The sequence below is a fragment of the Zosterops lateralis genome (genome assembly GCF_965231275.1).
Source record: "Zosterops lateralis genome assembly, chromosome: 37".
Classification (NCBI taxonomy): domain Eukaryota; kingdom Metazoa; phylum Chordata; class Aves; order Passeriformes; family Zosteropidae; genus Zosterops; species Zosterops lateralis.
Window position 1 is genome coordinate 707,913 of NC_139797.1, and position 24,928 is coordinate 732,840.

Sequence of the window (24,928 nt, forward strand, 5' to 3'; positions counted from 1 at the left end):
AAAAAAATTTTAAAAACCCCAGAAGTAATTTAAAAAAAATCTCCAAATAATTTCTAAAAATACCCAAAAACACCCAGAAAAACTCCCAAAAAACCCAAAAATAATTTTAAAAAATCCCTAAATAATTTTTAAAAATCCCCCAAAAACCCAGAAAAATTCCCAAAAATCCCAAAAATAATTTAAAAAAAATCCCCCAAATAATTTTAAAAAATCCCCCCAAAAAAACCCAGAAAAAAATCCCAAAAACCCCAAAAATTATTTTTAAAAAATCCCCAAAAAATAAAAAAAAATTATAAAATAAAAAATACAAAAAAATCCATTTATTTTCCAATAAAACTCCTTTATTCCCCCCTTGGCTTCACTCCATATTCCCCTCCATCAGAAACCCATTCTCGGCCCCCATGAACCCCTCGGGGGGCTGCAACCCCTCGGCCCCTAAAAACATCCCCAAAATAAAATAACCCCAAACAAACACACACAGAGAAAAAAATTCAACATCCCAAAAAAATCCCCCCCGAAAAAACCCAAATAAACATTTAAAAAAACCCAAAAAACCCCCAGAAAAAGTCCCAAAAAAATTCTCCCAAAATCCCAAACCTCTCCCCCAAAAAACATCCCAAAAAACCCTCCCAGAAATAATAAGACACAAAAAAAAAGTTTAAAAATCCCAAAAAATATATATTAAAAAACCCCAAAAAATTAAAGAAAAAAAACAAACCCAAAAATCCCAAAAAACACCAAACCCAACCACCCCAAAAAAAACCCCAAAAAAATCCCAAAAAACCCTCCCAGAAATAATAAAAGACCCAAAAAAACCCCAAAAAAACCCCAAAACACCAAACCCAACCACCCCCAAAAAAAACCCCCAAAAAATCCCAAAAACCCCTCCCAGAAATAATAAAAAACCCAAAAAAATATATATTAAAAAACCCCAAAAATTTTTTTAAAAATCGCCAAAAAAAACCCAGAAAAATTCCCAAAAACCGCCAAAAAATTTTTTAAAATTTTTTTTAAAAACCACCAAAAAATCCATTTATTTTCCAATAAAACTCCTTTATTCCCCCCTTGGCTTCACTCCATATTCCCCTCCATCAGAAACCCATTCTCGGCCCCCATGAACCCCTCGGGGGGCTGCAACCCCTCGGCCCCTAAAAACATCCCCAAAATAAAATAACCCCAAACAAACACACACAGAGAAAACCCAAACCTTCCCCAAAAAATAAACCCAAAAAACATTAAAAAAAATCCCAAAAAATCCCAAAAAAATCCCAAAAAATCCCAAAAAATCCCCAAATCTCTCCCCCTCAAAAAAAAAAAAAACAACCCAAATAAACATTAAAAAAACCCAAAAAAACCCCCCAAAAAAACCCCAAAAAAAATCCCAAAAAATTCTCCCAAAATCCCAAACTTCTCCCCCCAAAAAACATCCCAAAAAACCCTCCCAGAAATAATAAAAGACCTCAAAAAAAGTTTAAAAAATCCCCAAAAAATTTATTAAAAAACCCAAAAAAAATTAAAAAAAAACCCAAAAAATACCCAGAAAAACTCCCCAAAACACCAAAAATAATTTAAAAAATTCCCCAAATAATTTTTAAAAATCCCAAAAAAATACCCAGAAAAAATCCCAAAACCCCAAAAATAATTAAAAAAAAATCCCCAAATAATTTTAAAAAATCACCCAAAAAATACCCAGAAAAAATCCCCAAACCCCCAAAATTATTTTTAAAAAATCCCCAAAAATAAATTTAAAAAAATTAAAGAATAAAAAACCTGAAAAATCCATTTATTTTCCAATAAAACTCCTTTATTCCCCCCTTTACTTCACTCCATATTCCCCTCCATCAGAAACCCATTCTCGGCCCCCATGAACCCCTCGGGGGGCTGCAACCCCTCGGCCCCTAAAAACATCTCGGCGTCTCCGGCGGCTCCGGGGTCTCCCCCCTCGGGCCCGGCCCCGGCCTGGCCCGTTCCCGCTCCCGTCCCCCTCTCGTCGCGTCTCTCCCGTTCCCGTTTGTGCTCCCGTTCCCGTTCCCGTTCCCTGTCCCGTCTGCGCTCCCTGTCCCGGTGTCCCCGGCGCCTTTCCCGTTCTCTCTCCCGTTTTTCCGCCGAATCTCCCGCCATCCCTTCGGGGCCTCCCGGTTCTCCTCCTCCTCCTCCTGTTAAATCTTCAGGATTTTCCATCCCTTCTGGCGGTCCTTCGTCCTTTTTGTCCCGTTCTCGGTCTCGTTTTCGCTCTCGGGATCTCGAGCGCCGTTTCCTGTCGCGCTCCCGCTCCCGGTCTTTGCTGCGGTCGCGGCTCCCGGCGCGTTTTCGCTCCCGTTCGTCCTTCTCGCGGCTCCGCGTCCTCCTGCGGCGCTCCCGGGAGCGAGAGCGGCGCCGCTCCCGTTCCCTCGAGCGCTCGCGGCGGTCGCGTTCTCGTTCACGCTCGCGGTCGCTGCCAGGAAAGGAGGGGCAGGGGGGTCAGGGGGGCTTGGGGGGGTCTTTAACCCATTGCAGGGGGTTCCAAGGGGGTCCTGGGGGTCCCTGACCCGCCCCAAGGTGTCCCAGGGGGTCCCTGACCCATTCCAGGGGGTCCCTGACCCATTGCAGGGGGTACCAAGGGGGTCCTGGGGGTCCCTGACCCATTGCAGGGGGTCCCAAGAGAGTCCTGGGGGTCCCTGACCCGCCCCAAGGTGTCCCAGGGGGTCCTTGACCCATTCCAGGGGGTCCCTGACCCATTGCAGGGGGTACCAAGGGGGTCCCTGACCCATCCCAAGGTGTCCCAGGGGGTCCCTGAGCCATCTCAGGGGGTCCTTGAGGTGTCCAGGGGGTCCCTGACCCATTCCAGGGGGTCCTTGAGGTGTCCAGGGGGTCCCTGACCCATTCCAGGGGGTCCTTGAGGTGTCCAGGGGGTCCCTGACCTATTCCAGGGGGTCCTTGAGGTGTCCAGGGGGTCCCTGACCTATTCCAGGGGGTCCTTGACCCATTTCAGGGGGACTCTGAGGTGTCCAGGGGGTCCCTGACCCATTGCAGGGGGTCCCAAGGGGGTCCTGGGGGTCATTGACCCGCCCCAAGGTGTCCCAGGGGTCCCTGACCCATTGCAGGGGGTCCCTGACCCATTGCAGGGGGTCCCAAGGGGGTCCTGGGGGTCATTGACCTGCCCCAAGGTGTCCCAGGGGGTCCCTGACCCATTGCAGGGGGTCCTTGACCCATTGCAGGGGGACCCTGAGGTGTCCTGGAGGTCCCTGACCCATTCCAGGGGGTCCTAAAAGGGTCCCTGAGGTGTCCTGGGGGTCCCCGAGGGTCCCTGATCCATTCCAGGGGGTCCCAAGGGGGTCCCTGAGGTGTCCTGGGGGGTCCCAAAGTCCATCCTGGGGGTCCCAAAGGTGACAAAGGGGTCCCAAAGGGGTCCCAAGGGTGACAGGGGGGTCCCAAAGGTGACAAAGGGGTCCCAAAGGTGCCAAGGGGGTCCCAAAGGTGACAAAGGGGTCCCAAGGGTGACAAGGGGGTCCCAAGGGGGTCCCAAGGGCGACTCACCGCTCGTCGTAGCGGGAGGTGTCGTCCCGTCCCGAGTGTCGGATGTTGACGTCGGCCCCGCCGCGCCGGGTGCCCCCCAGACCTCCCCCTGGGGAACACGGGGGTCAGGGGGGCAAAGTGACCCCAAAGTGACCCCAAAGTGACCCCAAAGTGACCCACAGCCCCCCAGACCTCCCCCTGGGGAAATGGGGGGCAAAGTGACCCCAAAGTGACCCCAAAGTGACCCCAAAACTGACCCCAAAACTGACCCCAAAGTGACCCCAAACTGACCCCAAAACTGACCCCAAACTGACCCTAAAACTGACCCCAAACTGGCCCAAAACTGATCCCAAAACTGACCCCAAACTGACCCTAAAACTGACCCCAAACTGACCCAAAACTGACCCCAAAACTGACCCCAAACTGACCCAAAACTGACCCCAAAACTGACCCCAAAACTGACCCCGAAGTGACCCCAAAACTGACCCCAAACTGACCCCAAACTGACCCAAAAGTGACCCCAAAGTGACCCCAAAGTGACCCCAAAACTGACCCCAAACTGACCCCAAACTGACCCCAAACTGACCCCAAAGTGACCCCAAAGTGACCCCAAAACTGACCCCAAACTGACCCCAAACTGACCCCAAAACTGACCCAAAAGTGACCCAAAAGTGACCCCAAACTGACCCCAAAGTGACCCCAAAACTGACCCCAAACTGACCCCAAACTGACCCCAAAACTGACCCAAAAGTGACCCAAAAGTGACCCCAAACTGACCCCAAACTGACCCAAAAGTGACCCCAAAGTGACCCCAAAACTGACCCCAAAACTGACCCCAAAACTGACCCAAAAGTGACCCCAAAACTGACCCCAAAGTGACCCCAAAGTGACCCCAAAACTGACCCCAAACTGACCCCAAACTGACCCAAAAGTGACCCCAAACTGACCCAAAACTGACCCCAAACTGACCCCAAAGTGACCCCAAAACTGACCCCAAACTGACCCCAAAGTGACCCCAAAGTGACCCCAAAACTGACCCCAAACTGACCCCAAAGTGACCCCAAAGTGACCCCAAAACTGACCCAAAACTGACCCCAAAAGTGACTCCAATTTGAGAAGGGTTTTTTTAATTTGGGGAGGAGGTTTTTAATTCAAGGATCAGTTTTTTAATTCAGGGAAGGAGATTTTTAATCAGGGAGGGATTTTTAAATTGGGGAGGGGGTCCCTAATTTGGGGAGGGGGGTTTTTAATTCGAGGAGGATTTTTTTTTTTTTAATTCGAGGAGGATTTTTTTAATTTGAATTTCAATTTTTTTAATTCGGGGACGAGATTTTTTTAATTCAGGGAAGGGTTTTTTAATTCAGGTAGGGATTTTTAAATTGGGGAGGGGGTGTTTAATTTGGGGAGGGGTCTCACCCAGGCGCCGGGGCCTCCATCCCTTCACGGTCCTGCCCCTCTCCACGTCCACCAGCACCCGGCGCCCGTCGATTTTCTTGCCGTCGGCGTGTTTGTAGGCGGCTGCCAAAAATCAAATTTGGGGAGGGGGGAGGTCCCAAAAATGGGGTTGGGGGGGGTAAAAAAGGGGAGGGGGCGTTAGCCAGGGCGGGGCCGCCTCAGCCCGCCCACCCCTCCCTTAAAAAAATCGCTCTTCCCTCCTAAAAAAATAAATAAATTAAAATAAAATTCCTAATTTTCTCATTAAAAAAAAAATCTCTAATAAAATATCCCACCCCCCCCCCAAAAAAAAAAATCGCCCCTCCCTCCTAAAAAAATAAATAAATTAAAATAAAATTCTTACATTTCTCATTTAAAAAATGCCTTAAAAAATATCCCACCCCCCCTAAAAAAATAAAAATAAATGGAATAAAAAAGGGGAGGGGGGCTTAAGGTGGTGCCCCCCACCCTTAAAAAAATAAAAATATTAATTAACTCCCCCTCAACCAAACCAACACCATAAAATATTTTTTTTGGGGGGGGATTTATGGACCCCCCCCAACAATTTCTTGGTTGTTTTTTTTTTTGGGGGGGGGTCACCACTTCCCCCTGTAAATTGACCCCCCTCCCAACCCATAAATTAAACCCCCAAATTTTTTTTTTTTTTTTAATTTTTTGGGGTGTCATCACCTCTTTTACCTGTTTGTTGACCCCCCCAACCTTTATTTTTTTTTTTTTTTGGGGGGGGGTATCACCTATTTTACCTGTTTAACGACCCCCCCCATTAAATTTTTTGGGGTTTCACCCCTTCACCTGTTACCTGACCCCCAACACCTCATTTTTTGGGGGGTATCACCTCTTTTACCTGTTTATTCTCCCTCCCATTTATTTTTTTTGGGGGGGTATCACCTCTTTTACCTGTTTAACGACCCCTCCCCATTTTTGGGGGGGGTTTCACACTCTTTACCTGTTACCTGACCCCCCAACACCTCATTTTTTGGGGGGGGGGTATCACCTTTTTTACCTGTTTAACGACCCCCCCATTAAATTTTTTGGGGGTTTCACCCCCTTCACCTTTTACCTGACCCCCCAACACCTCAATTTTGGGGGGGTATCACCTTTTTTACCTGTTTATTCCCCCCTCCATTAATTTTTTTTGGGGGGACATCACCTTTTTTACCTGTTTAACGACCCCCCCCATTAAATTTTTTGGGGTTTCACCCCTTTCACCTGTTACCTGACTCCCAACACCTCAATTTTGGGGAGGGGGGTCTCCTCTTTTACCTGTTTTATTGCCCCCCTCCCATTAAATTTTTTGGGGGAATTTCACCCACCCTAATTTTTTTTTTTGGGGGGGGTCTCCTCTTTTACCTATTTAATGACCCCCCCCCAGATTAATTTGGGGAGGGGTCACCCCCATCTCTGCCTTACCTGCACTGCCCCCAACCCTTTAATTTATTTTTTTTTGGGGGGGTGGGGGCAACTCAAACTCCCCCCTCCCCAAAAACGAGGCACCTCCAGCTGGACGCAGCCCCCGCCCCACACCCCCCCTGACCCTTCCCCAGACTCCCCCTCCCCAAATTTTGCCCCCCTCCCCAATTCTCCCATTCGAGTCCTGGGTGCTGGGGGGGGGGGGGGGTCGGGTCCGTGTGTCCCCCCCCCACAGGTGACACAGGTGACACAGGTGACACAGGTGAGGGGGGGTCCCCTCCAGACGAAGCCGCTCCTGGGACGGGCGCTGGGGCCTTACCTGAGACCCAGTCCTACCTCGCAGCCCCCTCCCCAAAAATAAAACACCCCCTCCCCAAAAAAAAAATCCCATTGGGGGATCCCCCCACCCCCCAAAAGGGGAGGGGGGGGCTCTGAGCCCCCCACCCCAAAAAAAGCCCCTTAATGAACCCCCCCCACCCCAGGCCCCCCCCTCGGTCGATGGGACCAGGGGAGGGGTCGCTCCCCAAATTTTGGGGAGGGGGCTGAGCCCCCTCCTCTTAATTCCCACCCCCCAAAAAACCCCAAAAATACCCGACCCCCCCCCACTATGGGGCCTGATCCCGACCCCCCCCCATAAACTGTAGGCCCCACACAAACATCCAGCCTTGTTTTTGGGGGGGGGGTCCCCAAAATATTTTTGGGGTGGGGAGGGGGCACTTGGAGCGCCCCCCCCTCCCCTCCTCATCCTCATCTTCCTCCTCCTCACACGGGGGGGGCACAACTTTGGGGGGGTTTGGGGGGGTCCTGCCTGGTCGCCCCCCAAATTGAGGGGTTGAGGGGGGGGTCCTTGAGGGCCCCCTCCCCAAAATAAAATAAAATATCCTGGGGGGGGGTCACTTGTCCCCACCTCAGCGGAGACTGAGGTTGTGACCGTGATGGGGATTTGGGGAGGGGTCTAAGGGGGTTAAATTTGGGAATTCCAGGTGGGATTATTCGCTCCCTGCCCGCGCTGGGAAGGGTCTGTGAGGTGAGGGGGGGGCGCTGCGAGGAGCCCCCTCCCCAAAAAAAAAAAACCACTGGGGAGGGGATCCCTTAAATTAAATTAAATTAAAGGGAATGGGGGGGGTTTAAATTAATATTATGGGGAGGGGTCTGACCCCAACACCCCCAGCCCGGCCCAGCCTGGCTGTGAGGGGAGGGGTCTCCTCTCCAAAAAAAAAAAAAAAAAAAAATCCAAACCCCCCATAAAACTCCTCTGCTGCCCCTGGGGAGGGGTCGGGGGGTGTGAAAACTCCCCCCAAACCCTCCCCAAAATGAATAATATTTATTTTATTTGGGTTTGGGGGTTTACAAACGTGTCTTACCAGGATACAAACCCTTATACCAACCATACACTGAGGTGTGGAGGGGGGAGCATTAGGATCAGCTGCAAGCCAGCAGTGGCAAAAGCCATCACAAAGGTGGCTGCAGTGACAATAAAACAGTGTTAATACAACCGGGGAAACGCCGCCGTCTCCGTCCCCACCCACCGCACACGCCGAGACGGGACACGCCCACCGAGGATGGGACACGCCCACCGAGGATGGGACACGCCCACCGAGGATGGGACGCGCCCATCGAGGATGGGACGCGCCCACCGAGGATGGGACGCGCCCACCGAGGATGGGACACGCCCACCGAGGATGGGACACGCCCACAGAGGATGGGACGCGCCCACCGAGGATGGGACACGCCCACCGAGGATGGGACGCGCCCACCGAGGATGGGACGCGCCCACCGAGGATGGGACACGCCCACCGAGGATGGGACACGCCCACTGAGGATGGGACACGCCCACCGAGGATGGGACGCGCCCACCGAGGATGGGATACGCCCACCGAGGATGGGACACGCCCACCGAGGATGGGACGCGCCCACCGAGGATGGGATACGCCCACCGAGGATGGGACGCGCCCACCGAGGATGGGACACGCCCACCGAGGATGGGACGCGCCCACCGAGGATGGGACGCGCCCACCGAGGATGGGATACGCCCACCGAGGATGGGACGCGCCCACCGAGGATGGGATACGCCCACCGAGGATGGGATACGCCCACCGAGGATGGGACACGCCCACAGAGGGAACCAGGACATGCCCCCAGTGGAGGCGGGATAAGGGTGGAGCTGGGACACACCCCCAGAATCAGGACACGCCCCTAGTCGAGCCAGGAGACACCCCCGGAACTGGGACACACCCCTGGGACACGCCCCCAGGACACGCCCCCAGGTGGAGAGAGAGAGCGGCACTGGCACGACGCGCCCACTGCAGGATGGGCCAATGGTGTTGGCCAATGGAAGGTTGGCCAATGGAAAGTTGACCCAACTGGGCGTTGGCCAATGGAAGGTTGACCCAACTGGGCGTTGGCCAATGGAAGGTTGACCCAACTGGGCCTTGGCCAATGGAAAGTTGACCCAACTGGGTGTCGGCCAATGGAAGGTTGACCCAACTGAGCGTTGGCCAATGAAAGGTTGACCCAACTGGTCATTGGCCAATGGAAGGTTGGCCAATGCAAGGTTGACCCAACTGGTTGTTGGCCAATGGAAAGTTGCCAGTGGGAGCTCCACCCACAGGCTTGGCCATCTCGATGCTTGACCAATGGGGTGTCTGGCCAATGGTAGCCTTGACCAACAGAACGTTGGCCAACAGCGGGTTGGCTAATGGTGGACTTGGCCAACAGTAACTCTACCCGTGGATTTGGTCTACGGCATCAACCATAGTCTTGTTTCCCTCTAGTGTGGCCAGTCAAAGCCTTGGCCAACAGTAGCGTTGGTTGCCTGAAGTTTGGCTACCTGGAGCTTTGGCCAACTGGAGCCTTGGCCAACCAAACCCTTGGCCAATCACAGCCTTGGCCAACCACAGCCCTGGCTACCCACAGTTGGGCTACCTGCAATCTTGGCCAACGGTCGCCTTGACCAATCATAGATTAGGCAACGGCACCACTGGCCAATGGTAGCCACGCTTTCCTCCAAGCCAGCCAATGGTAGCCTTGGCCAACCCCGCCATTGGCCAACCATGTCCTGTATTTGGCCACCAAGGCTCTGCCCCTACTTTGGCCACCAGGTGTGCAGCCTTGGCCACCAATGGTGGCTCTGTTCATGCCTCGGCTACCCGTGACCTCGGCCACCACCTGTCCCTGTACCTGTCTGCGGCCTCGGCCAACCACAGCCTCGGCCACCACCTCTTGACCATCAGGACTTTGGCCACCGGTAGCCCTGGTCACTTAGAGCTTGTAGCCACCTGTAGCCTCGTTACCTGGGCCCTTGGTAGCCTTGGCTACCTACACCTGGACCACCTGGAGCCCTGCCCACGTGTCGTTTGGCCACGCGGAGCCCTGACCACCTGTAAATTCGGCCACCTTGACCATTGGTAGCCCTGTCCACCTCTAGTTTGGCCACCTTGACCACTGGTAGCCCTGTCCACCTCTAGTTTGGCCACATGGAGCCCTGTCCACCTGTAAATTCGGCCACCTTGACCACTGTCCACCTCTAGTTTGGCCACCTGAGCCTTGTCCACCTGCACCCTCGGCCACCTGAGCTTTGTCCACTCATACCCTTGACCACCGGTAGCCACGGCCACCTGCGCCTTGACCACGCCCGGTGGCCCCGCCCCGGTACTTACCTGGCGCCCGGCCCCGGGGCGACCACGGGGCTCCCCCAGGTGTGAATTGGGGGAAGCGGGTGAAAGGTCAGACATGCGGAATTTTGGGGGGATTTTTGGGGGGTCCCGGGGAGGGGCTCTGGGGGTACTCACAGTGCATGTCCCGCTCGTGCTCGTACTCGATGAAGGCGTAACCGCGCGGCTTCCCCGAGCGCTTGTTGTACACCATGTAGATCTGCAGGTGGGACAGGTGTGGGACAGGTGAGGGGACAGGTGTGGGGACAGGTGTGGGGGGACAGGTGTGGGGACAGGTGTGTGGGGACAGGTGAGGGGACAGGTGTGGGGACAGGTGTGGGACAGGTGTGAGACAGGTGAGGGACAGGTGTGGGACAGGTGTGGGGACAGGTGAGGGACAGGTGTGGGGACAGGTGTGGGACAGGTGTGGGACAGGTGTGGGGACAGGTGTGGGGATACAGGTGTGGGGACAGGTGTGGGGACAGGTGTGGGGACAGGTGTGGGGACAGGTGTGGGGACAGGTGTGGGACAGGTGCGGGGACAGGTGTGCGGACAGGTGTGGGACAGGTGTGGGACAGGTGTGGGGACAGGTGTGGGGATACAGGTGTGGGGACAGGTGTGGGGACAGGTGTGGGACAGGTGTGGGGACAGGTGTGGGGACAGGTGTGGGGACAGGTGTGGGGGACAGGTGTGGGGACAGGTGAGGGACAGGTGTGGGGACAGGTGTGCGGACAGGTGTGGGGGACAGGTGTGGGGACAGGTGAGGGACAGGTGTGGGGACAGGTATGGGACAGGTGTGGGGACAGGTGTGGGGACAGGTGTGTGGGGACAGGTGTGGGGACATGTGAGGGGACAGGTGTGGGGACAGGTGTGGGGACAGGTGTGGGACAGGTGTGGGGACAGGTGTGGGGACATGTGAGGGGACAGGTGTGGGGACAGGTATGAGACAGGTGTGGGGACAGGTGTGGGGACAGGTGTGTGGGGACAGGTGTGGGGACAGGTGTGGGGACAGGTGAGGGGACAGGTGTGGGGACAGGTGTGGGGACAGGTGTGTGGGGACAGGTGAGGGGACAGGTGTGGGGACATGTGAGGGGACAGGTGTGGGGACAGGTGTGGGACAGGTGTGGGGGACAGGTGTGGGGACAGGTGAGGGGACAGGTGTGGGGACATGTGAGGGGACAGGTGAGGGGACAGGTGTGGGGACACGTGTGGGACAGGTGTGGGGACAGGTGTGGGGACAGGTGTGGGGACAGGTGTGGGACAGGTGTGGGGACAGGTATGGGACAGGTGAGGGACAGGTGTGGGGACAGGTGTGGGGACAGGTGTGGGGACAGGTGTGGGGACAGGTATGGGACAGGTGAGGGGACAGGTGAGGGACAGGTGTGGGGACAGGTGTGGGGACAGGTGTGGGGACAGGTGTGAGGGACAGGTGTGAGGACAGGTGTGGGGACAGGTGTGGGGACAGGTGTGGGGACAGGTGTGGGACAGGTGTGGGACAGGTGTGGGGACAGGTGTGGGGACAGGTGTGGGGACAGGTGTGGGGACAGGTGAGGGACAGGTGTGGGGACAGGTGTGACCCCTCTGGACCCCAAAGGGGGCTCAGGGAGGTGTTTTTTTTGGGGGGAGACCCCCCAACTCACCCTCTTGATGGGGCCATAAACCTCAAACTCTCGGCGCAGCTTCGACTCCGTCGTGTCGTAATTCTGGGGAGAAACAAAAAATGGGAAATGGGGGTGACCCCAAACTGGGGAGGGGTTTTCCCAAAAATTTGGGGACCTTGGAATATTTGGGGGAAAACCCAAAGATTGAGAAAATCCATAAAAATCAGGAGAAAATCCCAAAGATTAAAGGGAACCCCATAAATTATGGGGGAGTATCGTGGACTTCCACAGACTAAAGAAATCAGGGATTAGGGAGGAAAATCCAAAATTAAAGTGGATTGGGGACCCCCCACAGCCTGGAGAGACCCCAAAAATTGAGGAGAGACCCCCAAGGATCTGGAGAAACCCCAAAAATTGGTGGAAATCCCCCTGAATTGGGGGGAGACCCCATTTTCTCTCCTCATTACTCACCACTCTGGCCACGAACAGGGTTTTGAAGGCGTCTCCTTGAGCATTGGGGTCGTTGTGGGGGTCCCCTGGGGGGAAAAAAAGGGAAAATGGGGGGTCAGGAGGGGTCAGAGGAAAAGGGGGGATCCCCCTCAGCCCCACAGGACCCTCCTCAGCCCCACAGGACCCCCACAGGACCCCCCAACTTACAGAGCTTGAGCTCGGACTCCACCTCCTGCTGCCTTCGCTCGATCTTCTCCCGCCGCTGTCGGGGGCCAAAAAAGGGGAAAAGTGACCAAAAAATGGGAAAAATGACCAAAAAATGCAAGTGAGGTGACCTCAGGACCCCCCAAAATCCAGGGGGGGACCCCCAAAAAAAATCCCAGCAGCGAAAAGTGAGGATCCCCTAAAACTCAGGGGAATAATGAGTAAAATTCAGAATTGGGAATGAGCTGAAATTTCGGGGGTAACATCCTCTTAGTGCCGGTTTTGGGGACCCCTAAAACATTCTCAGCCTCGTGGGGAAGGGGCTGAGCTCCCCTGGGTGGGGCTGCAGCAGATTTTGGGGGGTTTTTCCCCCCGTTTCTGGGGGGTTCCTGGACGTACCTTGCGCTCCATGCGCTCCTCGCGCGTCTCGGCGCGTGTCGGCGGCGGGGCATCGCGGGGGTCCTGGGGAACAGGGGGTTAAAGGGGGTTTGGGGGGGTCCAGGGGGGTTTGGGGGGTGGGGAGGGGGTTTGGGGCAGGGTTATGGGGGTCTCGGGGGGTTCTGGGGAGGGTCTGTGTGGGGTTTTGGGGGTCTGGGGAGGGTCTGTGTGGGGTTTTGGGGGGCTCCAGGAGGGTTTTGGGGGTGGAGAGGGGGTTTGGGGCAGGGTTATGGGGGTCTGGGAGCGGTCTGGGGTGGGGTTTGGGGGGTTTTGGGGGGTTTATGGGGGTTTGGGGGGGGTCTGTGAGGGGTTTTGGGGGGGTTATGGGCATCTGGGGAGGGTCTGTGTGGGGTTTTGGGGGGCTCCAGGGGTGTTTTGGGGGTGGGGAGGGGGTTTGGGGCAGGGTTATGGGGGTCTCGGGGGGTTCTGGGGAGGGTCTGTGTGGGGTTTTGGGGGTCTGGGGAGGGTCTGTGTGGGATTTTGGGGGGTTTATGGGGGTCTGGGGAGGGTCTGTGTGGGGTTTTGGGGGGCTCCAGGAGGGTTTTGGGGGTGGAGAGGGGGTTTGGGGCAGGGTTATGGGGGTCTGGGGGCGGTCTGGGGTGGGGTTTGGGGGGTTTTGGGGGGTTTATGGGGGTTTGGGGAGGGTCTGTGTGGGGTTTTGGGGGGGTTATGGGGGTCTGGGGAGGGTCTGTGTGGGGTTTTCAGGGTCCTGAGGGGTTTGGGGAGGGTCTGTGTGGGGTTTTGGGGGGCTCCAGGGGTGTTTTGGGGGTGGGGAGGGGGTTTGGGGCAGGGTTATGGGGGTCTCGGGGGGTTCTGGGGAGGGTCTGTGTGGGGTTTTGGGGGTCTGGGGAGGGTCTGTGTGGGGTTTTGGGGGGCTCCAGGAGGGTTTTGGGGGTGGAGAGGGGGTTTGGGGCAGGGTTATGGGGGTCTGGGGGCGGTCTGGGGTGGGGTTTGGGGGGTTTTGGGGGGGGTCTGTGAGGGGTTTTGGGGGGGTTATGGGGGTCTGGGAAGGGTCTGTGTGGGGTTTTGGGGGTGGGGAGGGGGTTTGGGGTAGGATTATGGGGGTCTGGGGGCAGTCTGGGGTGAGGTTTGGGGGTCTTAGAGGGTTCTGGAGAAGGTTTGTGTGGGATTTTGGGGGTCTTGAGGGGTTTGGGGAGGGTCTGTGCGGGGTCTTGAGGGGTTTGGGGAGGGTCTGTGTGGGATTTTGGGGGTCTCGGGCAGTCTGGGGACAATCTCTGTGGGGTTTTGGGGGATTTTAGGCGTCTGGGGAGGGTCTGTGTGGGGTTTTGGGGGTCCCAGGGGTTTGGAGAGGGTCTGTGAGGAGATTTTAGGGGTCTGGGGAGGGTCTGTGGGGGATTTTGGGGGTTTGGGAACGGTCTGTGTGGGGTTTTCGGGTTCTGGGGAGGGTCTGGGGACAATCTGTGGGGGATTTTGGGGGTCTGGGGACAATCTGTGGTGGATTTTGGGGGTCTGGGGACAATCTGTGGGGGATTTTGGGGGTCTGGGGACAATCTGTGGGGGATTTTCAGGGTCTGGGGAGGGTCTGGGGACAATCTGTGGGGGATTTTGGGGGTCTGGGGACACTCTGTGGGGGATTTTAGGGGTCTGGGGAGGGTCTGGGGACAATCTGTGGTGGATTTTGGGGGTCTGGGGACAATCTGTGGGGGATTTTGGAGGTCTGGGGACAATCTGTGGGGGATTTTGGGGATCTGGGGAGGGATTTTTGGGGCTCTGGGGATGGTCTGTGCAGGGTTTTGGGGTCGGGGGTACCTCGAACTCGCGGATGTAGGGCGCGATGCCGCTGTAGGGCTGGTTGTGGTGCTTCTCGTGGGGCAGTTTCTCCAGGGGGGGCAGGTAAGGGATGGGGTCCCGGGGGGCAAAAAGGGCCAAAAGGTTGGGGGGCAGGAACTGCGTCATCCTGGGGGGCTCTGCTGGGGGGGTACAGGGTGGGTCAGGACCCCCTGAGACCACCCTGGACCCCAAAAACCCCAAAAATCCCAAAAACGGCCCCAATTCTGCCCTCATTGCAAACACTGTATCCCACACTGGACCCCAAAAACCCCATCCTGACCCCCAAAAACCCACATAGGACCCCAGAAACCCCATCCTGACCCCCCAAAACCCACATAGGACCCCAGAAACCCCATCCTGACCCCCCCCAAACCCCACACTGACCCCCAAAAATCCCATCCCGACCCCAAAAACCCCAACCCAGACACACCCAGACCCCCCCAAAATACCCTCCAAAGACCCCCAAACACCTCATGGACCCCAAAAACCCCATCTGGGACCCCCCAAAACCTCCCTGGACCCCCCAAACCCCAACCCAGACACCCCAAATCCCCTCCAGAAACCCCCAAAAATCTCATAGACCCCAATAACCCCAACCCAGACACCCCCAGACCCCCATACCCACCCCGACCCTCTCCATAAACCCCAAATTCCCCACACAACTCCCCCCACAACCCCCAAATTCCCCCTCAAACCCCCCAAACCCCCCCTCAAACCCCCCAACTCCTCACCGCACCCCCCCCACCCCCTCACACACCCACCCCACACCCCTCCCACCACACCCCCGCCCCTCTGGACCTCTCCCCGGTCCCTCCCCGGTCTCTCCCGGGCCCGTTTCCCCTCAGGATCCCGCCCGGATCCCCCCGGATCGCCCCGGGCCGGTCTCGGCCCTCACGGACCCCGCGCTCCCTCCGGCCCGGCCGCTCCGCGCGCGCCTCCCCACTGCGCATGCGCCGCCGGAAGTGAGCGCACGCCGGGAAACAGGGGCGGGGTTTGGTAACGGCTGAGGGAGGGGGCGTGGCCAAAGCAAGGGGGCGTGGTTAAAGAAGGCGGAGCGGCCAATGGAGGTGGGGATAAGAAAGGGGCGTGGCTTGTGGAGCGGTTGTTAAGGGCGGGGCTTGGCCGTAGCAACAAGGGTGGCCACGCCCCCTAAAGCGATGGGGGCGTGGTTTATTGGTGGCAACGGCGGTTTCCATGGCAACGGTGGGGGGCATCCTGTGTAGCAACGGGGAGGGGGGACAGGCGGGTGGTTGCCATAGCAACCAATGTGAGTTAATGAGGAGGGGGAGACACACCTCGTGTGGTTACCATGACAACCGAGGTGACACTTCAAATAAATAAAGGTGTCACTCCCCCACCCTCCTGTTGCCATGGCAACCAAGGTGACACCCCCCCCCCCCCCCCCCCTTTTTGAGGTGTCGCCCCCTCCCCAAAATTTTGCTGCCATGGTGGGAGAAGAGGGGGGACACCCATTCCCCCCACCCCGAGGTGTCCCCCCCCTTTCCTTGGGGACAGTCGGTGACACCATGACCCCGGGGGGGGGGTGGGGTGGGGTGGGGGGGGTGACCGGACACCCGGGTCCTCCCCCCCCCTCACCCCCCCCCCCCCGTTATTTTTAGCCCTGGGGGGGAACCCGACACCGCGGGGCCACCCTGTGTCACCCTCCCTGTTTACGGGACAGCGGCGGGGACAGCGCCACGGCGGGTCGGGGACACCCGGCGGTGACACGGGCAGGGGACACCCCCCGGGGTGGGGGGGACGGGGGGGGCTGGGGACACCCGGGTGACGGGGGAAAAGGGGGGGCACAGGGGGGCTGGGGACACCCCTGGTGACAGCAGGGGACACCCCTGAGGACAGCAGGGGACACCCCAGTGACAATAGGGGACACCCTGGTGACAGGGGTCAGGAGGGTTGGGGACACCCCTGGTGACAGGAGGGGACACCCCAGGGACAGGAGGGGACACTTGGGGACAGGAGGGGACACTTGGGGACAGGAGTTGGGGACACCCGGTGACAGGAGGGGACACCCCAGTGACAGGGGTCAGGAGGGTTGGGGACACCCTGGTGACAGGAGGGAACACCTTGGTGACAGAGGGGACACCCCGGTGACAGGAGGAGACACTTGGGGACAGTGGGTTGGGGACACCCTGGTGACAGGAGGGGACACCCCGGTGACAAGGGGACACCCCTGGTGACAGGGGTCAGGAGGGTTGGGGACACCCCTGGTGACAAGGGGACACCCCTGGTGACAGGGGTCAGGAGGGTTGGGGACACTCAGGGACAGGGATTGGTGACCCCCTCGGTGACAGGGGACATTTGGGGACAGGGGGTTGGGGACACCCGGTGACAGGAGGGGACACCCCGGTGACAAGGGGACACCCCTGGTGACAGGGGTCAGGAGGGTTGGGGACACCCCGGTGACAGGAGGGGACACTTGGGGACAGTGGGTTGGGGACACCCAGTGACAGGAGGGGACACTCTGGTGACAGGGGTCAGGAGGGTTGGGGACACCCTGGTGACAAGGGGACACCCCTGGTGACAAGGGGACACCCCCCCAAAGACAGGGGTCAGGAGGGTTGGGGACACCCGGTGACAGGAGGGGACACCCCAGTGACAGGGGTCAGGAGGGTTGGGGACACCCCTGGTGACAAGGGGACACCCCTGGTGACAGGGGTCAGGAGGGTTGGGGACACCCCGGTGACAGGAGGGGACACTTGGGGACAGTGGGTTGGGGTCACCTGGTGACAGGAGGGGACACCCCAGTGACAGGGGTCAGGAGGGTTGGGGACACACCAGTGACAGGGGACACTTGGGGACAGTGGGTTGGGGTCACCCGGTGACAAAGGACCCGCTGGTGACACAGGGTCAGGAGGGTTGGGGACAGCAGGGGACAGGGTTTGGGGACACCTGGTGACAGGGACAGGGGCTGGAGACCCCCGGGGGTGACAGAGGGGACACTTTGGGGACAGAGGAGTGACAGGGCCTGTCACCCCCAGTGGTGACCCCTGGGGGGGGTCAGGAGGGTTGGGGACACCCGGTGACACCCGGGGTGGGGGGGGGTGACAGGGGACACCCGGTGACAGGGTGACATCGGTGACCCCAAATATTTTAAGGGTTCCCCCAAATCTGTGGGGTCACCCCAGGACCCCGAGGGGTCCCCAACGCTCTGGGGTCACCCTGGGACCCCCCAAAAATTCCCCCAAATCTGTAGGACCCCCCCCCCAAAGGATCCCATACTGGTGACCCCAAAAAATTTAGGGGCTCCCCCCAAATCTTTAGGGTCCCCCAAGAGTTTTGGGGTCTCTTGAATTTGTAGGGTCCCCTCCAAGAGTTTTGGGGTCCCCTGAACTTTTAGGGACCCCCCAAGAGTCTCAGAAACCCCCAGAAAGTTCCAGACCATCCCCAACACCCAAGACCCTTGAACTCCCCCCACAGATCCACTGTCACACCCCAAAAACCTCCCCCCAACCCCAAAAACCTCCTCCCAAACCCCAAAAAAACTCTCCCAACTCCCCTAAACCCCCCAAAACCCCCTCTCAAATCCCCCCAACCCCAAAAAACCTCCTCCCACCCCAAAAACCACCCCAAAACTCCCCTATAACCCCCCAAATCCCCTCTCAAATCCCCCCAAACCCCAAAAAACCTCATCCAAACCCCAAAAAACCTCCTCCAACCCCAAAAAAACCCCTCCCAACCCCAAAAAACACCCCAAATCCCCTCTCAAATCCCCCCAAACCCCAAAAAACCTCATCCAAACCCCAAAAACCTCCTCCAAACCCCAAAAAACCTCCCTCCAACCCCAAAAAACACCCCCCAACTCCCCTATAACCCCCCCAAACCCCCTCTCAAATCCCCCCAAACCCCAAAAACCACCCCCAATCCCCCTCTCAAATCCCCCCAGACCCCAAAAAACCTCCTTCCAACCCCAAAAAACCTCCTCCAAACCCCAAAAAACCTCCTCCAAACCCCAAAAAACCTCCTCCCAACCCCAAAAAACCACCCCAAAACCCCCTCAAACCCCCCAAATCCCCTCTCAAACCCCCCCAAATCCCTCAGGCTGCCCTCGGTGCCGTCCTCCCCTCCCGTGCCCGGCCCGGGGCTGTCCTCGGGGGGCATGGGGGAGCCCCTGGGCTGCTGCGAGCGCGTGGCCATCAACGTGTCGGGCCGGCGCTTCGAGACGCTGGTGAGGACCCTGCGGCGCTTCCCCGACACCCTCCTGGGGGACCCCCGGCGCCGCCGCCGCTTCTTCGACCCCCAGCGCCGCGAGTATTTCTTCGACCGCCACCGCGGCGCCTTCGGGGCCGTCCTCTACTATTACCAATCCGGGGGGCGCCTCAGGAGACCCCCTGACGTCCCCTTGGACGTGTTTTTGGAGGAGTTGAGGTTCTACCAGCTGGGGGACGAGGCGGAGGAGCGGCTGCGCGAGGCCGAGGGGTTCTCGGTGGAGGAGCCGCCGGCGTTGCCGCGTGGAGGGTTGAGGAGGAGGGCGTGGTTGTTGTGCGAGCACCCCGAGAGCTCGCCGGCGGCCAGGGCGGTGGCCCTGCTGTCCGTGCTGGTCATCCTGGTGTCCATCGTGGTGTTCTGCTTGGAGACTCTGCCGCAGTTCAGGGCTGGAGCGGAGGAGGAGGAGGTATGGAGGGGTTTGGGGTGGGTGGGTGGTGGTGGTGGGATTGTTGTTTTTGTTGGTGTTGTTGGCCTGGTGGTTCTCAGCGTTGTTGTTGTTTTTGTTGTCGTCTCCCTCATCGTGAGTGTCGTCACTGTGGTCGTCGTCATTGTCATCGTCATCGTGGTCCTTGGTGTTGTTGTCACTGTCTTTGTCCTCATCTTCCTCATCCTCAGTGTCCTCATTGTGGCCATCCTCATCCTCATCCTCATCCTCGTGGTCCTTGGTGTCGTTGTCACCATCCTTGTCCTCATTGTGGCCATCCTCATCATCCTCATCTTCCTCATCCTCATCTTCCTCATCGTCATGCTCATCCTCATCATCCTCGTGGTCCTCAGTGTTGTTGTCACCGTCTTTGTCCTCGTCTTCCTCGTTCTCAGTGTCCTCATCGTGGTCATCCTCACCATCCTCATCATCTTCATGGTCCTCGGTGCCGTTGTCACCATCTTCATCCTCATCTTCCTCATCCTCATTCTCATCTTCATCTTCACCCTCATCATCCTCGTGGTCCTTGGTGTCGTTGTCACTGTCCTTTTCCTCATCTTCCTCACTACTCAGTGTCCTCATTGTGGTCATCCTCATCCTCATCATCCTCATCCTCATCCTCGTGGTCCTTGGTGTCATTGTCGCTGTCTTTGTCCTCGTCTTCCTCATCCTCAGTGTCCTCATCGTGGTCATCCTCATCATCCTCATCATCCTCATCATCCTCGGTGTCACTATCACCATCTTTGTCCTCGTCTTCCTCGTTCTCAGTGTCCTCATCGTGGTCATCCTCATCATCCTCATCATCTTCATGGTCCTCGGTGCCGTTGTCACCATCTTCATCCTCATCTTCCTCATCCTCATTCTCATCTTCATTTTCACCCTCATCATCCTCGTGGTCCTTGGTGTCGTTGTCACTGTCCTTGTCCTCATCTTCCTCACTACCCAGTGTCCTCATCATCCTCATCATCCTCATCCTCATCATCCTCATCATCCTCATCATCCTCATCATCCTCATCATCCTCATCTTCATCCTTACCCTCATCATCCTCGTGGTCCTCGGTGTTGTTGTCACCATCTTTGTATTCCTCATCCTTGGTGTCCTCATCGTGGCCATCCTCATCCTCACCATCATCATTCTCATAATCATCCTCATCTTCCAGGTTGTTGTCACCGTCCTCGTCCTCGTTCCTCATTCTCAGTGTCCTCACCACGTCCATCCTCTTCCTCATCATCTTTGTGGTCTTTGGTGTCATTGTCACCATCCTCTTTATTTTCCGTGTCCTCATCGTGGCCATCCTCATCATCCTCATCATCCTCATCATCCTCGTGGTCCTCTGTGTCATTGTCACCTTCTTCGTCATCATCCTCATCATCCTCGTGGTCCTGGGTGTTGTTGTCACCGTCCTCATCTTCTTCATCCTCAGTGTCTTCATCGTGGCCATCCTCATCCTCATCATCTTCATCATCCTCAGTGTCATCATTGCTGTCCTTGTCCTCATTGTGGCCACCCTCATCCTCATGGTCCTTCATCCTTGGTGTCGTTGTCACCATCCTCATCTTCATCCTCAGTGTCCTCATCGTGGCCATCCTCATCCTCATCATCCTCATGGTCCTTCATCTTCGGTGTCACTGTCACTGTCCTTGTCCTCATCTTCTTCATCCTCAGTGTCCTCATCATGGCCATCCTCATCCTCACTCTCATTGTCACACCATCCTCCTCATCCTCATCCTCGCCATCCCCAGCCTTCATCCTCCTCCTCCTCCTCCTCCTCCTGTGCCTTTGCCATGGGACTTGGGGGGGTCTGGGTGGTCTCCAACGCCTTTAACACATTCTGGGGGTCTGGGGGACGGATTTGGGGGTCTGGGGGATGGATTTTGGGGGTCTGGGGGATGGATTTGGGGGTCTGGGGGATGGATTTGGGGTCTGGCTGGTGGATCTGGGGGTCTGGGTGGTCTCTTACCCCATTAACTCATAACCCAACTCTCATTAACCCATTTTGGGGGTCTCCAGCCCCCATTAACTCCCATTGGGTGATGGATCTGGAGTCTGGCTGGTGGATCTCGGGGTCTGGGTGGTCTCCAACCCCATTTTGAGGGTCTCTAACCCTTGTTAACCCACACTGGGTGATGGATTTGGGGGTCTGGGTGGTCTCTAACCTTGTCTGCTTCATTTTGAGGGTCTCCAACCCCTGTTAACCCTCACTGGGTGATGGATTTGGGGGTCTGGGTGATGGATCTGGGGGTCTGGGTGGTCTCTGACTCCATTTTGAGGGTCTCCAACCCCCATTACCCACACTGGGTGATGGATCTGGGGGTCTGGGTGGTCTCTAACCCAATTTTGAGGGTCTTCAACCCCTGTTAACCCACACTGGGTGGTCTCTAACCCCATTTCGAGAGTCCCTATCCCCATTACTCACACTGGGTGACAGATTTTGAGGTCTGGGTGATGGATTTGGGGGTCTGGGTGGTCTCTAACCCTGTTCACCTCATTTTGGGGGTCCCCAACCCCAGTTAACCCTCACTGGGTGATGGATTTTGGGGTCTGGGTGGTGGATTTTGGGGTCTGGGTGGTGGATTTGGGGGTCTGGCTGGTGGATCTGGGGGTCTGGGTGGTCTCCAACCCCATTAACCCATAACCCAACTCTCATTAACCCATTTTGGGGGTCTCCAACCCCTGTTAACCCACACTGGGTGATGGATTTTGGGGTCTGGGTGGTGGATTTTGGGGTCTGGGTGGTGGATCTGGGGGTCTGGGTGGTCTCTAACCCCATTAACCCATAACCCAACTCTCATTAACCCATTTTGGGGGTCTCCAACCCCTGTTAACCCACACTGGGTGATGGATTTTGGGGTCTGGGTGGTGGATTTTGGGGTCTGGGTGGTGGATCTGGGGCTCTGGGGTTGCTCTACCCACCACTTTTCTCCACCTTTCTCTCACCTCCATTTCTTTTCTCTCCCCACAGCCGCCCTCACCCTCCCCTCCCACCTCCACCAGCACCACCAACACCTCCTCACCATCCTCCTCCCCACCTCCTCCTCCTCCTCACCGCTCGGGCCTGACCGACCCTTTCTTCCTTGTGGAGACCGTCTGCATCTGCTGGTTCTCGCTGGAGCTCCTGGTCCGGCTGGTGGCCAGCCCCAGCAAGGCGGCGTTTTTCCGCAGCGCCATGAACCTGATCGACCTGGCGGCCATCGCGCCGTATTTCATCGCGCTGGGCACGGAGCTGGCGCGGCAGCGCGGCATCGGCCAGCCCGCCATGTCCCTGGCCGTGCTGCGCGTCATCCGCCTGGTGCGCGTCTTCCGCGTCTTCAAGCTGTCGAGGCACTCCACGGGGCTGCAGATCCTGGGCCAGACGCTCAAGGCCAGCATGAGGGAGTTGGGGTTGTTGATTTTCTTCCTCCTGATCGGCGTGGTGCTCTTCTCCTCGGCCGTCTACTTCGCCGAGGCGGAGGACGCGGCCACGGCGTTCACGTCCATCCCGCAGGCCTTCTGGTGGGCGGTGGTCACCATGACCACGGTGGGCTACGGGGACATGGCGCCGGTGACGGTGGGCGGGAAGCTGGTGGGCTCGCTCTGCGCCATCGCCGGCGTGCTCACCATCTCCCTGCCCGTGCCCGTCATCGTCTCCAATTTTTCTTATTTTTACCGGAGGGAGTTGAGGGGGGAAGAGGCCGGGGGAGCGGTGCCGGCGTCGCCGTGTCCCCACCACCCCGAAAACAATGGGGAGGGTCCCGAGGGGAAGGGGGGAGCAGGGGAGGGCTGGGGGGTGGACGGGGAGGCCGGAGGGGAGAAGGGATGGGGAGGGGGGAGGTTGGTGACCGAGGTGTGAGATGGGGAGGAGGAGGAGGAGTGGGGGGGATGCAGGGGAGGATGGAACGGGGGATGGACTGGGATGGACTGGGATGGAGTGGGAGTGAACCAGGATGGGCTGGAGTGCACCAGAATGAACTGGGATGGATTGGAGTGCACTGGGATGAACTGGGAGTGCACTGGGATGAACTGGAGTGCACTGGGATGGACTGGGAGTGAACCAGGATGGATTGGAGTGCACTGGGATGGACTGGGAGTGCACTGGGATGGACTGGGAGTGAACCAGGATGGATTGGAGTGCACTGGGATGGACTGGGAGTGAACCAGGATGGATTGGAGTGCACTGGGATGGACTGGGAGTGAACCAGGATGGATTGGAGTGCACTGGGATGGACTGGGAGTGCACTGGGATGGACTGGGAGTGAACCAGGATGGATTGGAGTGCACTGGGATGAACTGGAGTACACTGGGATGAACTGGAGTGCACTGGGATGGACTGGAGTGCACTGGGATGGACTGGAGTGCACTGGGATGGACTGGGATGGACTAGGATGGAGTGGGAGTGAACCAGAATGGATTGGAGCACACTGGGATGGACTGGGATGAACTGGGATGGATTGGAGTGCACTGGGATGGACTGGAGTGCATTGAGATGGATTGGAAGTGCACTGGGATGGACTGGGAGTGCACTGGGATGGATTGGAGTGCACTGGAATGGACTGGGATGGACTAGGATGGAGTGGGAGTGAACCAGAATGGATTGGAGTGCACTGGGATGGATTAGAATGAACTGGGAGTGCACTGGAATGGATTGGAAGTGCACCCAAATGAACTGGAGGTGCACTGGAGTGCACTGGGATGGATTGGGAGTGCACTGGGATGGATTGGGAGTGCACTGGGATGGATTGGGAGTGCACTGGAATGAACTGAAGTGCACTGGATGGACTGGAATGGACTGAGAGTGCACTGCAATGAACTGGGAGTGCACCAGGATGGATTGGGGGTGCACCCAAATGAACTGAAGTGCACTGGGATGGACTGGGAGTGCACTGGGATGGACTGGGAGTGCACTGGAATGGATCAGAATGAACTGGGAGTGCACCAGAATGGATTGGAGCTGCACCCAAATGAACTGGGGGTGCACTGGGATGGACTGGGAGTGCTCCAGGATGAACTGGGAGTGCACTGGGATGGATTGGAGTGCACTGGGATGAACTGGGGGGGCACCAGGATGAACTGGGGGTGCACTCAAATGGAGTGGGGGTGCACCAGGATGGACTGGAATGAACTGGGAGTGCACTGAGATGAACTGGGAGTGCACTGAGATGAACTGGGAGTGCACTGGGATGGACTGGGGGTGCACTGGGATGGACTGGCAGTGCACTGGGATGGACTGGGAGTGCACTGGGATGAACTGGGAGTGCACTGGGATGGACTGGGAGTGCTCCAGGATGAACTGGGAGTGCACTGGGATGAACTGGGAGTGCACCAGGATGGACTGGAATGAACTGGGAGTGCACTGGGATGAGCTGGGGGGGCACCAGGATGAACTGGAATGAACTCAGGGTGCACTGGGATGGATTGGAGTGCACTGGGATGAACTGGGAGTGCACTGAGATGAACTGGGAGTGCACTGGGATGGACTGGGAGTGCACTGAGATGAACTGGGAGTGCACTGGGATGAACTGGGAGTGCACTGGGATGAACTGGGAGTGCACCAGCACAAACTGGGGGTGCACCAGGACGGGCTGGGGTGAACAAAGACAAACTGGGGGGGCACAAGAGCTCGGACACGGGGAGAGCTCGGACACGCCAGGACAGCAAGGACACCGGGGACATCGGGGACATCAAGGCCACACTGTGACACACCGAGGACATCAAGGACATGCTGTGACACATTGAGGACACTGAGGACATCGGGGACACCAAGGACACATCGAGGCCACACTGTGACACACCGAGGACACTGAGG

At 57.3% G+C, this 24,928-nt stretch overlaps 2 protein-coding genes and 2 long non-coding RNA genes across 4 annotated transcripts; 2 read left to right on the top strand and 2 right to left on the bottom strand.

Annotated features, from left to right (window-relative positions):
* Positions 1-1,810: 1,810 nt before the first annotated feature.
* On the bottom strand, positions 1,811-15,434 carry SNRNP70 (small nuclear ribonucleoprotein U1 subunit 70). Its single transcript, XM_083882028.1, has 10 exons — positions 15,397-15,434; positions 14,477-14,634; positions 12,668-12,730; positions 12,272-12,326; positions 12,086-12,150; positions 11,654-11,716; positions 10,152-10,233; positions 4,912-5,013; positions 3,517-3,604; positions 1,811-2,434 (listed from the first exon to the last, which is right to left on the bottom strand). Exons 2-10 carry the CDS (start codon positions 14,621-14,623, stop codon positions 1,822-1,824), a joined length of 1,278 nt encoding a protein of 425 aa, XP_083738154.1. The 5' UTR covers positions 14,624-14,634; positions 15,397-15,434; the 3' UTR covers positions 1,811-1,821.
* On the bottom strand, positions 5,818-6,363 carry LOC310921819. Its single transcript, XR_014592212.1, has 3 exons — positions 6,301-6,363; positions 6,101-6,213; positions 5,818-6,047 (listed from the first exon to the last, which is right to left on the bottom strand). It is a non-coding gene; the product is annotated as an uncharacterized lncRNA (long non-coding RNA).
* Positions 15,435-17,123: 1,689 nt separating the features above from the next.
* LOC310921790 lies at positions 17,124-17,477 on the top strand. Its single transcript, XR_014592209.1, has 3 exons — positions 17,124-17,170; positions 17,246-17,315; positions 17,421-17,477. It is a non-coding gene; the product is annotated as an uncharacterized lncRNA (long non-coding RNA).
* A 1,134-nt stretch (positions 17,478-18,611) lies between these two features.
* Positions 18,612-23,139, top strand: KCNA7 (potassium voltage-gated channel subfamily A member 7; the record flags this gene model as incomplete). The annotated part of the gene is made up of 2 exons (XM_083882128.1): positions 18,612-19,127; positions 22,109-23,139. The coding sequence occupies 2 exons, from the start codon at positions 18,612-18,614 to the stop codon at positions 22,973-22,975; spliced, it is 1,383 nt and encodes a 460-aa protein (XP_083738254.1). The 3' UTR covers positions 22,976-23,139.
* Positions 23,140-24,928: the final 1,789 nt, after the last annotated feature.